The following is a 16,030-nucleotide window of genomic DNA, read 5'->3' as shown; positions in this document are numbered from 1 at the left end:
AGGCATTGATCTACTTATGACCTATGCAACTTAGGACCATTCGACTTTACGACCACAATCACTAGCCATGACTGCTCCGCGTCTGGCAGCGCAAACGTTGCCCAGCTGGGCGTACAACAGTGCGGACCAGCTTCTGGCAGCGCTACCATCTCCGCGTGCACCATTTCAACTGTACATAGAGCCTACTCAACTTAGGACCAAATCGTGTTACGACTGTTCTGCGGTCTCAACCGTGATCGTAAGTCGAGCACTAGCTGTAGTTGGAGGTGGGATGCTATGAGTGTACCTAGAATTGGCATCTTACCTATATTGCTTGAGCAACAAGGAGGAACCGCAGGACAATCTTCTGGTTAGGAAGGGTGCTGAAGGCCAAATAGAAGTTTGCCAGGACAGGGAAAGGGTTAGGGAGGCAGAATGGGAGTGGGTTGGATTTGCAAGCTGAGAGCAAAGAAAAAGAAACCGGCTCAGAGACCTTGGGACAGAGGAGATGTAAAGTCCAGGAAAGGGCAGGCTTTTTAAAGAGGCCACAGTAGAGTGGGTTCACAGGGTACCATCCACGCTCTACGTTCAGATTTGTTTTTTAAGATTAGAAGGAGACTGGCTCAGGGAGAGACATGTTCATGTCCGCATTTTAGAAAGAGCACTATATAGGCTTCCTAAGGTGGACTGGAAAGCCAGAGAGACTGCTGAGAAGCTTTTACTGGAATCCATCTGTCAGATGACGGTGGTTCCCACTAAGGTCGTGACTGTGGGAATGAAGAGGAAAAGATGAATCAAAGAGCTATTAAAGTGGTGGAATTTACTGGGTTTAGAAACTGAGTGGATGTCGATGAGGCAGGAGTCTTGGATGAAATCTCAATTTGTTTTGTGTTCTTGTTTGTTTGTTTCTGAAAGGGTAAATGTGGCTCACCACAGCCTTGAGCCCAGGCACAAGTGATCCTCCTGCCTCAGCCTCCCATGTAGCTGGGACCACAGGCGTGTGCCACCACACCTGGCTAATTTTTGGATTTCTTTTCTAGAGATGAGGTCTCACTTTATTGCCCAAGCTGATGGCGAACTCCTGGGCTCAAGCAATACTCCTGCGTCAGCCTCCCAAAATGGTGCTGGGATTACAGCATGAGCCACTGCACCCAGCTTTTTTTTTTTTTCAAATGGGAGCATTCGTAGATGTTGCATCAGAGAGAATGCGGAAAATGTAGACATGTCATGTAAATTACCAAGTGCTGGTCTTGGCACATGGTAATTATCCAATAAGGTTGCTATCTATTATTGTAATTGTCAGGTAAACTGGTCTAATTAATCTTAACAGAACTGTGTATGAAGCGCTGTTCATAGCCAATATTTGGCATTCTCTATGCAGATACAGGTTGGAATTGCAGCCTTTCAGCCCAGTGGCAAGTTTCTTACCTTTTCTTGGCCTCAATTTCCTCATAGAATATCAAGTCAGCAATGCATTTGTGAGAATTTGGGATAAGAGATGTAAAGTGCTTTATGCAACACATAGTAGGAGCTTATTTAATGAACAAAAGGCATTATTGTCGGTTCCCAGCCTCCAAGTGAGGCTACGGGACTCTTATTTATCTTTGTATCTCCCATAGACCTTACCTGCCTAACATAGCACCTTATACTTACTAAATGCTTAATATGTATTTATCAAATCCAGAATAACTTTTTATTTCATCTTCTTGAGGGTGTTTTCCCTCCATTAAAAAGGTTTCTTGGGCCAGAAGCAGGGGCTCACACCTGTAATACCAGCAGTTTGGGAGGTCAAGGCAGGCGAATCGCTTGAGGTTAGGAGTTCAAGATCAGCCTGGCCAACAGAGTGAAATCCTATGTCTACTAGAAATACAAACATTTGCTGGATGGGGTGGCAGGTGTCTATAATCCCAGCTACTTGGGAGGCTGAGGCAGGAGAATTACTTGAATCCAGAAGGCGGAGGTTGCAGTGAGCTGAGATTGTGCCACTGTACTCCAGCCTGGCCAACAGAGTGAGACTCTATCTGAAAATAAATAAATAAACTTATTCTTATGGTTCTTTCCTTTAAAAAGATTTCTTTTTATGGTTCTCTTTTTCTAGTTTATCCTTACTTAAAATTTATGGTTCTTGATTCTTTTTTTTTAACTTACAAATAAATGATGACTCACACTTCCTAATTTCTGATACTTTTCTATAAAAATGTTCCCTTTATGATGCCCCTGCCTTCATTTCTGCTCCTAACCCCACCCATGAGTGTGTTCAGATGAGATCGTGTACCTGGTCTGGCTTAACTATGATAAGAATTATTCAGGCCATGGAGCTTTTTCCAGAATTGTCACTGGCCTTCAAGATTTCCACCGAAGTCAAAATCAGTCAGCTATGGACTGCCTTAAGCAGCTTGAATTGAATTAAAATGAACCATAGCACTAGAAAGGCATGTAATTTGATCTGAAATATTGCACAGGAACAATATCAAATCTCATGCAAGACAGGCAATTAGCAACTTTGTGATAATAAAGAATTTGAAGGAGCTCAAGTGCATAAATCTTTGCCTGTCTATGCGTTTTTGTTGGAGGATTCAAAAATCTATATTTTACTATTTTACCTGTGAGTATCTACATATAAGTAGGACTTAACAGCCAGAGATATGAAAATGTTATATTTATCGTTGAGCAGGAGTATCAGAAATTGGAAAGTGTGAGTCATTTATTTGTAAGTTAAAAAAAAAAGAATCAATAGCAATAATGGTATAGGTATCTCATGGATTTGTAAGAGTAACATTGATCTTTTCCCATTTTACTCGCTTTTACTACCTATACATTTTATAAACATTAAAAACCGGAAAATTGTAATAAAGGAAAAAAATGGTCTATCTTTACTTCTGCTCACAGATAAACGTAGCATGTTAGTATCTGTGGCTGTTAAGTCCTACTTACATGTAGATACATACACTCTGTATAAATTTGTATCCCACTCAAAATATTTAAACTAGGTTTGTGTTTTGCTTTTTCATATAATAAAAGCATTTTTCTTTATCTTCCTTTTTTCTTTACATCAAAGAGCATTCAGAATATAAGAGCATGTTTCTATGTCGTTAAATATTCTTTGCAAATATGATTGAAGGGTGGCATGATGTTCCATGGTATATATGTAAACATTCCTTTGGTTTAAGACATTTTGTTACCATTCTATGTAATGTCATAATGGAATCTTTGAGCATAAATCTTTTTCACATGTATCTAAATATTCCCTTAAGACAGATTCCCACCAGCAGAGTAACATGTTTAAGACTCATACTTACTGCTGAATTACTTTTCACACAAGTTGGGCAAATCTGTACTTTTAGCGTTGTGGCTAGGAGATTGTCATGTCACCACACTCACTGCAATCTTCTTATTTTCACAAACTAGTCAATGAATGGGCTGGATTTGTAGTAACTGCCTCCCAAGTGATGCTTTCTGTTGGATTCCCACAATATGACTGCTGCTAACTTTTAAGGACTAAGTTACCATTTTAAATGGAAAGATTTTTTTTTTTTGAATGTGAAGCTGGGTATCTATAAATAAAAAATTTCAATTGGTTATTTGGTATTTCCTGCATTCCTGGTATAAGTTCCTTAAATATTATATCGATATTATTTTTATTATTTAGCATTTATCTCATGATAAAACTGAAATCATGTATCCCTGATATGGATTGAGTGTCTCCCCACCCAAATCTCACCTCAAATTGTAATAATCCCCACGTGTCAAAGTTGGGGCCAGGTGGAGATAATTGAATCACATGGAGGTTTCCCCCATACTGTTCTTGTGGTAGTGAATAAATCTCACGAGATCTGCTGGCTTTATAAATGGGAGTTTCCCTATACAAGCTCTCTTGCCTGCTCCATTGTAAGTCATGACGTTGTTCCTCATTGGCCTTCAGCCATGATTGTGAGGCCTCCCCAGGCATATGGAACTGTGAGCCCATTAAATCTCTTTCCTTTATAAATTAACCAGTCTCAGTTATATCCTTATTAGCAGCATGAGAACAGACTAATACAGTCCTTCTCACCCACCGTATTTTGGGGCTTATCTGGGGATAGTAATTCCTAATAAATACTTTAGTTCTTGGGTATTTTGCACTTTTGAACAACTTTTTGGAATATGAACAGTTTTCTATTATGTCGTATCTTCTGAAATTTATAAAAATAAAATACACCGTGCTTCAGGTTTAGCTTGTAGGTGTGAGAATTTTATGTATGTAGCTTCTGTTCTCTTCATTTTTCACTAAGAAGTCAAAATTCAAACCAGACTTCATCTTTGGACATACAAGAAAAAGTAATTATTTGTAGAGTATTTTAACTGAGTGAGCCTTGGGGCATAGCTCTACATATTACATACCCAATTTCCTTGCAAACTTCAACAACAACAACAACAAAAACTTTGTTAGAATTTTAGAGTTAGAGCACATTGTACTTTTCTTTTCTTTTTTTTCTTTTTTTTTTTTTTTTTTTTTTTGAGAGGGAGACTCGCTCCATCACCAGGCTAGAGTGCAGAGGCGCGATCTTGGCTCACTGTAACATCCACCTCCTGGGTTCAAGCGATTCTCCTGCCTCAGCCTCCCATGTAGCTGGGAAGACAGGCACGTGCCACCCAGCAAATTTTTGTATTTTTTGTAGACATGGGGTTTCACCATATTGGCCAGGCTGATCTTGAACTCCTGACCTCATGATCCACCTGCCTTGGCCTCCCAAAGTGCTGGGATTACAGGCATGAGCTGCTGCGCCTAGCCGAGCACATTGTACTTTACTCTCTTCGGGATAAACCATTTGACTCTTTCATTCTTTCATTAAGGTTTAAACTGGTTATTATACTTTTCTTCTCTCTATTCAGTTCAGTTGAGTCTTACTGATACAAACTAAACACTAGATACTATATAGCTATTGGGGATAAAGGAGACCTCTACCCACCCTGCCTCTAACCTGACGAAGCCCCTAATGAAGTCAAAGGAAGACAAATCTATGCTGTGATGGGATATACTGTGGAATCTCATGATGTATTCAATATGAGTCCTCCTTTCCACCACACTCTCATTAGTAAGTTTTTTAGATAAACCGAATCTATGCACAAATGAACTTACCATTAAAAATGACTTCTCCCGTAAAGCATTCCTGTGTCCTTAATATCAGTTTCTGTCCCCGCCCTGTATCGTATCTTTTTCTTCATCTCTGGCCGAATGCTGTAAATGCTCGTAAATATCAAGTAATATGATGCAAAGAGATTGCAAACTAAAACTGAAAACCTTAAAGATGCAGTTTCTCATGAAGCTGCTGAAAGCAATATTGGAGAAATGCCCAAATGCTTCCAAAGCCAGATGAAGATATGGCAGAGTTAGAGCCTTAACAACCCAAGAGGAGAAATTGGTAGGAGTGTTATCAAGACAAGTGCTTCCGAAGAGACTAAGTTGCATAACTACTAGTTAATAGAGGAACTTGGTAAGAAATCATGAAGCCTTCACAAATATTTTTGCAAAACCTTTTCATCACAAAAGTACAAAAGTCAAGTAAACAGTGTCGTCTTACATAGTTTTATCTGAGAGGTGATCTTCCCTCCCCGCAAATCTAACACTCAGCTAATTCTTTGTTTTAACCATTAGGACTTATTTATAATGATGACTTATTTTGATTTTTCTTTTTGGTCATTTAAAAATGACATATTATTCCGTGTTGGTCTCTATATTTTGATTGTCTATTGCTGTGTAACAAACCACCTACCTGTGCGGGCTGCTCTAACAGAATGTCATAGACTGGGTGACCGATAAAAAACAAATTCATTTCTCATCCTGGAGGCTGAGAAGTCTAAGATCAAAGCGCTGGCAGATTTGGTGTCTGGTGAGGGCTTGTGTCCTGGTTTGCAGATGGCCACCTTGCTGTGTTTTCACATGGTGGAAGGAAGAAGGGAGCTCTTTGGGATCTCTTTTATAGAGGGACTAATTCCATTTATGAAGGCTCTACCCTCATGAGCTCATCACCTCTCAATGGCCCCACCTGCTAATACTGTTACTGGGGATTAGGATTTCACCATATGAATTTTGGAGGGGGACACACATTTAGTCTATAGCACCATCCCTAAGCCAGAGGTTACAAACAACCAGCATTTGATTGTCTCTAATCATTCTGTGGGTTGATCAGACTCTGCCAGTTGCATTCAGCTCGGCCTGAAGTCATTTGGGATCTTGGCTGGACTAGAATGTCCCAGATAACTCACTTCTCTGATCTCTTCACAGGGACAGCCGCAAGGCTTAGATGAATGGGGACCCTGGAATGGCTGGGGCCTCTCTCTCTCTCTCCATATGATCTCAGGGCCTCTTCTTCTCCATGTAGGAAGGAAGCCAGACTTCTTACATTGCAACTCAAGATTTCCCAAAGCGTAAAAGCAAAAGCTGCTTCCAATGATATGAGTCCCAAACAGGCATGGCATCACGGTTTGGGACCCATATCACAGGTCAGCTCAGGTACAGAGTGGAAGGGTCTACACAAGGATTTGAATATTGGAAAGCACTGAGGGTCATGATGGAGACTAACCACAGTAGGAAGCACATTCCTTGAAAAATTCATTTCCAGTACTGGTTATCCTTGGATAATGAGGACCTACTGCAGCTCTAGTCACTTTGGTACATCATTTCCAAAACCCTAATGAGTTGTGATGTCAGTTGCAGCTGTCAATCTACCTTTAATAATCACGGGCCTCAAGTGAAGAAATTCATTTACAGGATAAGCAGATTACAGCTTCAGTGTGTTTCATATGCTTCAGCCCCCTTCTTGCTTATTTTCTGAAAGAAGAAGCTCAGGTTGATTTGTCCAAGAATACTCAGCAGATATTTGGAAAATAATGCAAAGTTTAATGTACAGTAATCATAATTCTGGACATTTCTATGGTACTTTATTATTATTGTTATTATTGAGACAGAGTCTTGCTCTGTCACCCAGGCTGGAGTGCAATGGCGTGGCCTTGGCTCACTGCAACCTCTGCCTCCTGGGTTCAAACAATTTTCCTGTCTCAGCTTCTCACAGAGCTGGGATTACAGGCGGCACCACCACACCTGGCTAATTTTTGTATTTTTAGTAGAGATGGAGTTTCACCATGTTGGTCAGGCTGGTCTCAAACTCCTGACCTCATGATCTGCCCGCCTCAGCCTCCAAAAATGCTGGGATTACAGACATGAGTCACCGTGTCTGGCCTGGTACTTTATTATTTAAGTAGTGCTTTTAGGTACTGTTTTGGTTGCTTTTTGGTATTGTTTTGCTTGCTTTTTATGTCAAATCTTATGTGGTCAATCAGGCAAATATTCCAATTTTCAAGTAAGGAAACTAAGTCGTGAGAAGTTTTTAAATGTTCCACAGTCACACCGCCAGAGAAAACACTGGAGGCAAGACTCCAAGTTTTGGGTTCTTCCTATTTTTTTTTTTTTAAGACAAGGTCTTACTTTGGAGTGCAGTGGTGCAATCAAGGCTCACAGCAGCCTCAGCCTCAACCTCGCAGGCTCAAGTGATCCTCCCTCCTCAGCCTCCAGAGTAGCTGGGACCACAGGAGTGCCCCATCACGCCCAGCTAATTTTTATAGAGGCAAGGTGTTACTATGTTGCCCAGGCTGGTCTCAAACTCCTAGACTCAAGCAATTGTCCCACCTCAGCCTCTCAAAGTCCTGGGATTACAGGAATGAGCTGCTGTTCCTGGCTTTGGGGTTCTTTCAAACCACCCATCTGTCCTAGAATTCTCTTTCTCTCTTTCTTTCTTTTTTTTTTTTTTTTTTTTGAGATAGGGTCTCACTCTGTCACCCCGATTGGAGTCTACACTCCAGTGGTGCGATTTTGGCTCACTGCAGCCTCTACCATTTAGGTTCAAGCAATCCTCCCACCTCAGCCTCTCAAGTAGCTGGTACTATAGGCACACACCACCATGCCTGCTAATTTTTGTATTTTTATTAGAGATGGTCTTGCCATGTTGTGCAGGCTGGTATCAACTCCTAAGTGCAAGCAATCCGCCTGCCTTGGCCTCCCAGAGTGCTGGGATTACAGGCATGTGCCACCATGCCAGGTCTGAAATTCTTTTAAACTTTGAAGGACATGAAATGGAAATTTGTTCTGTCTTTCTCTTTCTGTCTCTCTCATGTTTGTCTGCACATGCATATAAAATACGCATTTTATTTATTTATTTTTAATTAGAGACAGGGTTTCACCATGTTGGCCAGGCTAGTCTCAAACTCCTGACCTCAAATGATCTACCCACCTCGGCCTCCCACCGTGCTGGGATTACAGGCATGAGCTACCACACCCAGCCTAAAATATACATTGAAAAATCTATTCTTAAAGTGTAGCTTTCATTGTTAGTAAATGATCTATAGGTGGTCAGTAATATCCATTTCAAGTTGAAGGAGTCACAGATGCATGGATGCCATCTGGAAGTTATCTGCTCCAACCCCTTCATTTCACAGATGGGAAAAGCAGGTGTGGACTGGATAACTTAGTTGCCCAAACCCACACAACTATCGAGCGAAGAGCCATGCATTCTGGACTCTGAACCCACCGTTTTACCAACTAGACCATGCCACCTCAAGAATAGCCTTCTGGATGAAACTGTGAGAGGAATGTAGATATTTTCCATGTTTAAAACATTTGTCTGTGGTTCACAAGGACTTAAAAGTAATACAGCTTTTAAGCTCTTTACTGGTCAAATGCAGCTAAGGACCAGTTGTGCACCCGGCTCAAAGTATTGCTATTTCTGGGAGGGAAATAGCAACCTATGGCTGGGAATCCACGGAACAGAAAACTCCCTCTAGAAAAGCTGAGGACAGACTTCAATGTGGAGAGTTCTTTATGAAGAAAAGGAAGTGATAACTGTTGTATTCCAGAAACTCGGCATATGTTTCACTTGCAGGAATAAGTGTGGCTACCAAAATCAAAAATTTTACGTCAAACATTCTCAAGGCATTGAGTGTGGAACCTTCTGAGAATGAAAAGGGCAGAGATGAGATCTCAGTTTTTCAAATTAAGTAAAATTTAAAGGTCAGTTATTCAGACAGTGTCTTGACAATAATATTGCACTTGTCCTAACTCTGGTATGTTACTGTAGTGAGTAATGTTGCATTTTGATCTGTGCCGAAATACAGTTATCTTCCCCTCCCTATCCCTTCTCCTTTCCTTTCTTTTTCTGCGGGGAGAGGGGAGACAGAGTTTTGGTCTTGTTGCCCAGGCTAGAGTGGAATGGTGTGATCTTGGCTCACTGCAACCTCTGCCTCCTGGGTTCCAGCAATTCTCCTGCCTCAGCCTCCCAAATAGCTGGGATTACAGATGCCCACCACCACAGCTATCTAATTTTTGTGTTTTTAGTAGAGATGGAGTTTTACCACATAGGCCAGGCTGGTCTCGGAACTCCTGACCTCAGGTGATCTGCCCCCTCGGCCTTCCAAAGTGCTGGGATGATAGGCGTGAGCCTCCGCGCCTGGCCCCCTTTTAAAGTGTATGTATATACTGTTTAGTTGGCCACTAAACAGAGAAATCTGGGGAGTCAGTGGTCCTAGTTACAAGTTTGTAGACCACAGTCTACACAAAGGCCATCTGCTCAACCCTGCTGACTGAGGATTGACGATGGCCCATGTTAAACTGAAGAGGTAATGAAGCCACAAGCTGATTTTTTCCATTCAGGCAACCTCATGTGTTTTCTGGCTTTTTGAATGGCTTCAATGGATTGACTTACCAGTTGAAGATGAACTGCTCGCATCAAGGTGTGCAGGATGGCGAAAGCCTGAGCAGACCCAGAGGAGGGGACCTATCCCAGGCTGACCTGTCAGCGAAGGCCTTTTCCAGCGCAGTCACCTCCTGGGTACATCACTGTGAGAGTCCTCATAATCGTTTAGAATTTACACACATCCCCAGGTTTTCTTCTTACATTCTTTGTAAATTTGGAAAAAAAAAAAAAAAAAAAAAAAAGCCTGGGAATGAAACCCAACATTTTCCTCTGAATGCAAGCTGCTCATTTGTATCTCTGAGCAGTTTCGCTTTATTTATGTCACAGTTGAAAGAACTTGTTGGTTCCCACTATTGCTCTGCATCCTGAAGTGGTGGGATTTCTTTCTCTTCATTCAGGCATGGCTATTGATTCTTTTGACAGTGTTCAATATTAAAAGTTATACATCCACGTGCAGTAGGGCCATTACGCCATAAATATCTGAGAAAGCAGAAGTGTGGTGGTGGTGCCTGTGTCCAAGGAGGGGCTCCTGGTGTCGTTGCTGATCGGTGTCCAGGCCCAGGCCACTTTAAAGAAAACACATCGCAGGTCTGAACCTGTATGCACCATGGAAGTGTTCAAACACACTTGAAAAAAAGAGATGCATTTTAAAAATATTTTTGTCGCAAATCAAATGTCGGTGTTAAATGCAGTGTTTCTAGAGTGCAGCCGCAATCTGTGATGTAACACATCAAAAAATAGACGTGCTGATATATTTGGGCCAGACAGCACTTTTTTCTTAGAAGTCCATTTATTTGGAGGAGACTTTTATAGTGCCAGCAAGTCCAGTTAGAAAGTTCCATCTGCTCTGCCTCTTCCTGCTTCTGCTTCCTTGCCATCTCCACTGGTGTCATCTCAAACAAGACACTACCTGGTTTTTTCTGGGTAATAGCGACATCCTATGGGGTCCCCTGCAGGTACAACGGGCCCCTCCCTTCATCCGTTTGTCACACAACTGCCAGGCTCTTCACTTCATATCATCTGCATCAAACCCTGAGATGCCTTCCCGTTTTTTGTCAGTTAGGGTTTGTTCAGAGCCACAAAACTATTAGGTTGGTGCAAAAGTACTTGCAGTTTTGACCATTATTTTCAATGGCAAAGACCGTGATTACATTTGCACAAATCTAATACTATGAGTAAAATGACATAAGCAGTGTGTGCTAAGAATTAGACCTTTCATGCTTGAGGAAGGAGTTGAGAAAGTCAATTGAAAACTGATCCACCAAAAATCAATTTTCTAATTTGACCCTTGCGGGTTTTTTTGTTTGTTTGTTTGTTTTTTTGAGATGGAATCTCGCTTTGTTGTCCAGCTTAGAGTGCAGTAGCTCAATCTTGGCTCACTGCAACCTCCACCTCCCAGGTTCAGGCAATTCTCCTGCCTCAGCCTCCCAAGTAGCTGTGATGATAGGCCCATGATAGGCGCATGCCACGACATCCAGCTAATTTTTGTATTTTTTTATAGAGATGGGGTTTCACCATGCTGGCCAGGCTGGTCTTGAACTTCTGGCCTCAAGTGATCCACCTGCCTCAACCTACCACAATGCTGGGATTACAGGTGTTACAGGTGCGAGTCACCGTGCCTGACCTAATTTGACCATTGCATTTAAACTTGTTAGATGAGTACCTTCATCCAGGTCGAGGGCTGGGTGTAGCAGAGTCAGGGGTGGGAGAAGAGCCTGTGTTTATGACATAAGGACAATGTATCGCAATTAAGAGAAGCTCTCCTCATTCACAGGTAAAGTAGAGTTCTGGAAAGTCCTGCCCTCTAAAATTCAAAATATACCTGAAAAATATATTTAATCTGGGTAGACGGAATCAACTTAATTACAATGGCCAGGGTGAAAGAGCTGTGAGGAACTGTCAGTGAAACTAAACTAAAATTGCTCCCAAACTACCCTCCTGCACACCAAATCTTCAACAATTAGATAAATTTCCTAAATATTGTATAGAAGTTGATTTATGCATATATTTTTTAAAAATATGCATAGTTTAAATATTTGAAATAAGACAAATCCTTTTTATCGTCTCTGGCTTTCAGCTGTGCCAGAGGACTGTCCTCTGATTCTCTTCTTTTGTCCCTTTTATTTTTTGTCATTTAAGTCTCTGTTCTTTTGCGATTCTAGATCCATCAGAATTAGAAAGGTTGTTTCCCTCGGCTAGGTTGTAATAGCAATTGCAGTCTGTCCTCCGTCTCTCAGATTGATGTGCAACAGAACTTTTGACCGGCGTGTTTATAATAAGCTCTAGCTACTCCCTTTTTCACTAGCTTCTGTGCAGGTACCTGTATGCAATGCTGAAGCTTCTCGGGCATATTCTGGAACATACCAGAAGCCTGCTTTGTTTCTTGGTAGCCACTCCTGTTTGCACCATTGCGTATGGCAGCTGTCATCATTCCTTACCTTCCTCCTTGTTCTGTGAACTCTCTTCTCTGTGAATAGCCCCTTTCCTGTATGTGGAGAAGAGAGCAACCCCCAGGCTGGATGCAGACCTAAAAGCGCTCCTTCACTGCGCAGGAAGCATGTATTCTAATACACTCTCCACCCCACTCAGAGACGTGTTCCACCTTAGAGCAAATATTGGCTACAGTTTGTTCTTTAATCGTTTCTTATCCTTTGAGTAGAGGTTACAGTGTGTGTGATCATAGAAAGTGCCAGCCAGTTCTGCCTGAGAGCGGTAGAGGTATTTCCCAGAAGGGATGACATTTCTCAAGTGATTTTTTTTTTTTTTTTCAGAAAGACTCACAGCTTGTGAGCTTGAAACGTACCAACATTGCTCTTTCAAATATATATCAATTAAATACGCAGTTTGGTACTTTTCAAGCAAAAGTGATAGCATTTTATCAGTTTAGCTGAGTTTCTGCCCCTCTGTGACTCTCTGGAACACGTCTGTAAGATCATCAGACAGAAGGAAAGAAATGGCAAATTAACTCATATGGAAGATTGCATCTATTATTAATGGTACTGTGATTTCATCAACAGAAGGCGTGAACTACATATTCCTTGCTCTTAGTAGCAAGGAATAAGATACTGAAGAGTAAATTCTTAGCCATCATCAATGAAACATATTGCCCCATGTAGCACCTGGCAGCTGTATGGTGATTCCCTGAGCGGATACTGCCTGTTTTTTCTCATAGCCACCATTGGAACTGCCTAGCTGATAGAAGCTTGGCTTGCAGAAGGACACTATCAAACAAAATCAGTGGCCATGCTAGCCACAAGTCCTCTGTTCTGTCCAAAAGTCTAAATCCATCATTTATGCCTTAGAGCCAGTACATCGCAAACACCTGAGTTCCAGGTAATTGCAATGGCTGGCTATAAATTAACTTATAATTCTGTCACCCTCTGACCTGTGACATTGTTTTCACCTTATCTTACATGTATACTATACCCATCACAGCTTTTCCCCTTGTTCTGCCAAGTCCCTCCCCTCTCATCACCCACTTCCTCTGAAAAGAAATAGCCTAGGAAATACATGAGTGGTTCCTAGAGTTCACATAACAAAGCTACTATTTGTTGAATATGGGCTGTGCGCCAAACCTGTCCATCTACAGGTATTTTTACCTATGGTATCTAATTTATTTTTATGATAGTCTATGAAATGTGCTTTGTTATTTTAACTTACAGATGAGAAAAATGGAAGTCAAAGAAGGCCTTCAAAGGGATGTGGGGAGAAATAGTGACTTCAGAATGTCGTTTGAAGGAACAGTTTGAGAGCTTGGAAAGACATGATGCCCCTTTTCCTCAGTTCCCAGAGCGTGGGATTAAGTCCTGGTTTTGCTCTTGGCAATGCTGAGGTTTTTCCTCGCTACTTTCAGTAGCTCTCATTTGTTTTAAAGCCTTCATTTAGGAAATGTACTTTAATTTTTGTGACAGAGTCTTACTCTTTTGCCCAGGCTGGATTACAGTGGCGTTATCTCAGCTCAGTGCAACCTCCACCTCCCAGGTTCAAGCGATTCTCCTGCCTCAGCCTCCCAAGTAGCTGGGATTACAAGCATGCACCACCACACCTGACTAATTTTTGCATTTTTAGTAGAGACGGAATTTCACCATGTTGGCCAGGCTGGTCTTAAACTCCTGACCTCAGGTGATCTGCCTGCCTCAGCCTCCGAAAGTGCTGGGATTACAGGCGTGAGCCACCGCACCGAGCCTCGAATTTGTTTTTTTTAATTTTTAAAAATAGTAGAGATGGGGTCTCACTATGTTACTCAGGCTGGTCTCAAACTCCTGGCCTTATATGATCCTCCCACCTCAGCCTCCCAAAGTGCTCGGAGTGTATAGGCAGGAGCCACTGCATCCAGTCATTTTATTTTTAATTTTTAATTGAAACAAATTTTTTAAAAAGAAATGTACTTTTAAAGGAAAGCACTGGAATGGGGGTTCTTGCTGTCACTGATAGACATTGGTGAACACTTAATTTGTGCTACAAATGAGAGCAAATCGAGGACAGAGAGGGCTTTGGTCTTTTCAGAGACAGCTGATTTCAGTTTCAGTAAATCACAGTCACTTTCATTATGACTAAGAATCTTTGCTTTTCAGTATTTTTGAAGTGCATTTCTTTGTGCTCGGGACAATCAAGCATTCAAAGTGAAGGGGTTCATTTGTTTTTGTTATTTCATTATTCAACCTAAGAGTGCTCCCCTGTTGTTTTGGGCGGCCTATTCTATGCAGTCACATGGGTCACAGATCTTGTCTTTTGCTTCTTTATGGCTCTGATTTCTGGCACATAATGGGCCTTCAACCGAATTTTGTTTGCTTGGGTAGTGAATGAATAATGGAAAGATCAGTTGCAGCCAGGCACAGTGGCTCACACACCTGTAATCCCAGCACTTTGGGAGGATCACCTGAGGTCAGGAGTTCAAAATCAGCCTGGTCAACATGGGAAAACCCCATCTCTACTAAAAATAGAAAAATTAGCCAGGTGTGGTGGCTTATGCCTGTAGTCCCAGCTACTCATGAGGCTGAGGCAGGAGAATCACTTGAACCCAGGAGGCAGAGGTTGCAGTGAGCCGAGATTGCACCACTGCATTCCACTTGGGCAACAGAAAAAAAACAAAAAGGAAAGAGCCATTGCTTCGGGATATTTAATTTAGCTGAAAAGCGACAAATGAAATTTTAAATTATCATTATTGTTGATTTATTCAAGAATACATAGCTATGACTAAGAGATACAATTAAGTTAAAGAAAAATGCGAACTGAATATCAAAGGAATTGTCCAGTAGATAAGGTTAATACTCACTCAGGAAGAAGACTCCCAATGGAAGTGGTGGGAGGCAATTAACACTATTCATGTCACTTAGATCTGCAGTGGAGGTAGACTCTGACTTCAGTGGGATCATAAGTGAGATCGTCTCTCTAGTTTTATTGATTTGCCTTCTTACATGGGTGTATATTCACAGCTTCGTACCCTTTAAGGACAAGAGCTTATGTGTGTGTAAAATTTTCTGATTGTAGTTGTTGGTTTGTTTTTAGGAAAAAAAAAAAAAAGAATCCTCTTTTTAGAACTTCTCTTGGTGATACCGTCAGAAATGTCTTCCTTAAGTGGAAAAGTCCAAACTGTTTTGGGCCTTGTCGAGCCGAGCAAACTGGGCCGCACCCTGACCCATGAACACTTGACCATGACCTTTGACTGCTGTTACTGTCCACCTCCTCCGTGCCAGGAAGCTATTTCCAAAGAACCTATCATGATGAAAAATTTATATTGGATTCAGAAAAACTCTTATTCCCATAAAGAAAACCTTCAGTTGAATCAGGAGACAGAAGCCGTAAAGGAAGAGCTGTTGTATTTTAAAGCTAATGGTGGAGGGGCTCTGGTGGAAAATACAACCACTGGGATTAGCCGAGACGTGCAGACATTGAAGATGCTTGCAGAAGAGACTGGCGTGCATATCATATCCGGAGCTGGGTTTTACGTGGATGCAACTCACTCCTCAGAGACCAGAGCCATGTCAGTGGAGCAGGTAAAAAGCCTAAGTTCTTTGACAATATCTGTTCATAAATTCAAAACAGCCAGAACCTTGAAAAATGCCCTGGGCCTGGAGGTAGCTGGGCATACTATAGAAATGCGCTAGTTAGCAAAGACATATGTCAGTTGGGACCCAAATTAGTAACATTGTATTTCACAAAGAAAGTGCCAGTTTTGCAAGCAAGCCTTGTGGTAAAGAAAATAATAATATTAATAAATAAAGGGTCAAGGAAAGAGATCTTAATGCACTGGTCATTGAAAAATCCAACGTGGTAATAGATGGTGTATATCGTATCTGTCCTCAGTATTGGCGCCACGGTCGGTG

General features: G+C 41.6%; 1 protein-coding gene across 6 annotated transcripts in view; it reads left to right on the top strand.

Moving 5' to 3' along the window:
• Window positions 1-16,030, top strand: part of PTER (phosphotriesterase related) — a 75,028-nt gene that overhangs the window by 30,277 nt on the left and 28,721 nt on the right. For all 6 annotated transcript variants that reach the window (XM_074404985.1, XM_074404981.1, XM_074404983.1 and 3 more), the window contains one exon: window positions 15,213-15,700. In XM_074404985.1, the coding sequence (XP_074261086.1) occupies window positions 15,269-15,700 (432 nt within the window). In that variant the 5' untranslated portion in view covers window positions 15,213-15,268. The remainder of the gene's footprint in view (window positions 1-15,212; window positions 15,701-16,030) is intronic.

This window comes from Saimiri boliviensis, chromosome 8, assembly GCF_048565385.1.
Source record: "Saimiri boliviensis isolate mSaiBol1 chromosome 8, mSaiBol1.pri, whole genome shotgun sequence".
Taxonomy (NCBI): domain Eukaryota; kingdom Metazoa; phylum Chordata; class Mammalia; order Primates; family Cebidae; genus Saimiri; species Saimiri boliviensis.
The sequence above is the reverse complement of the archived record's forward strand: the minus strand, read 5'-3'. Positions and strand labels throughout refer to the sequence as shown.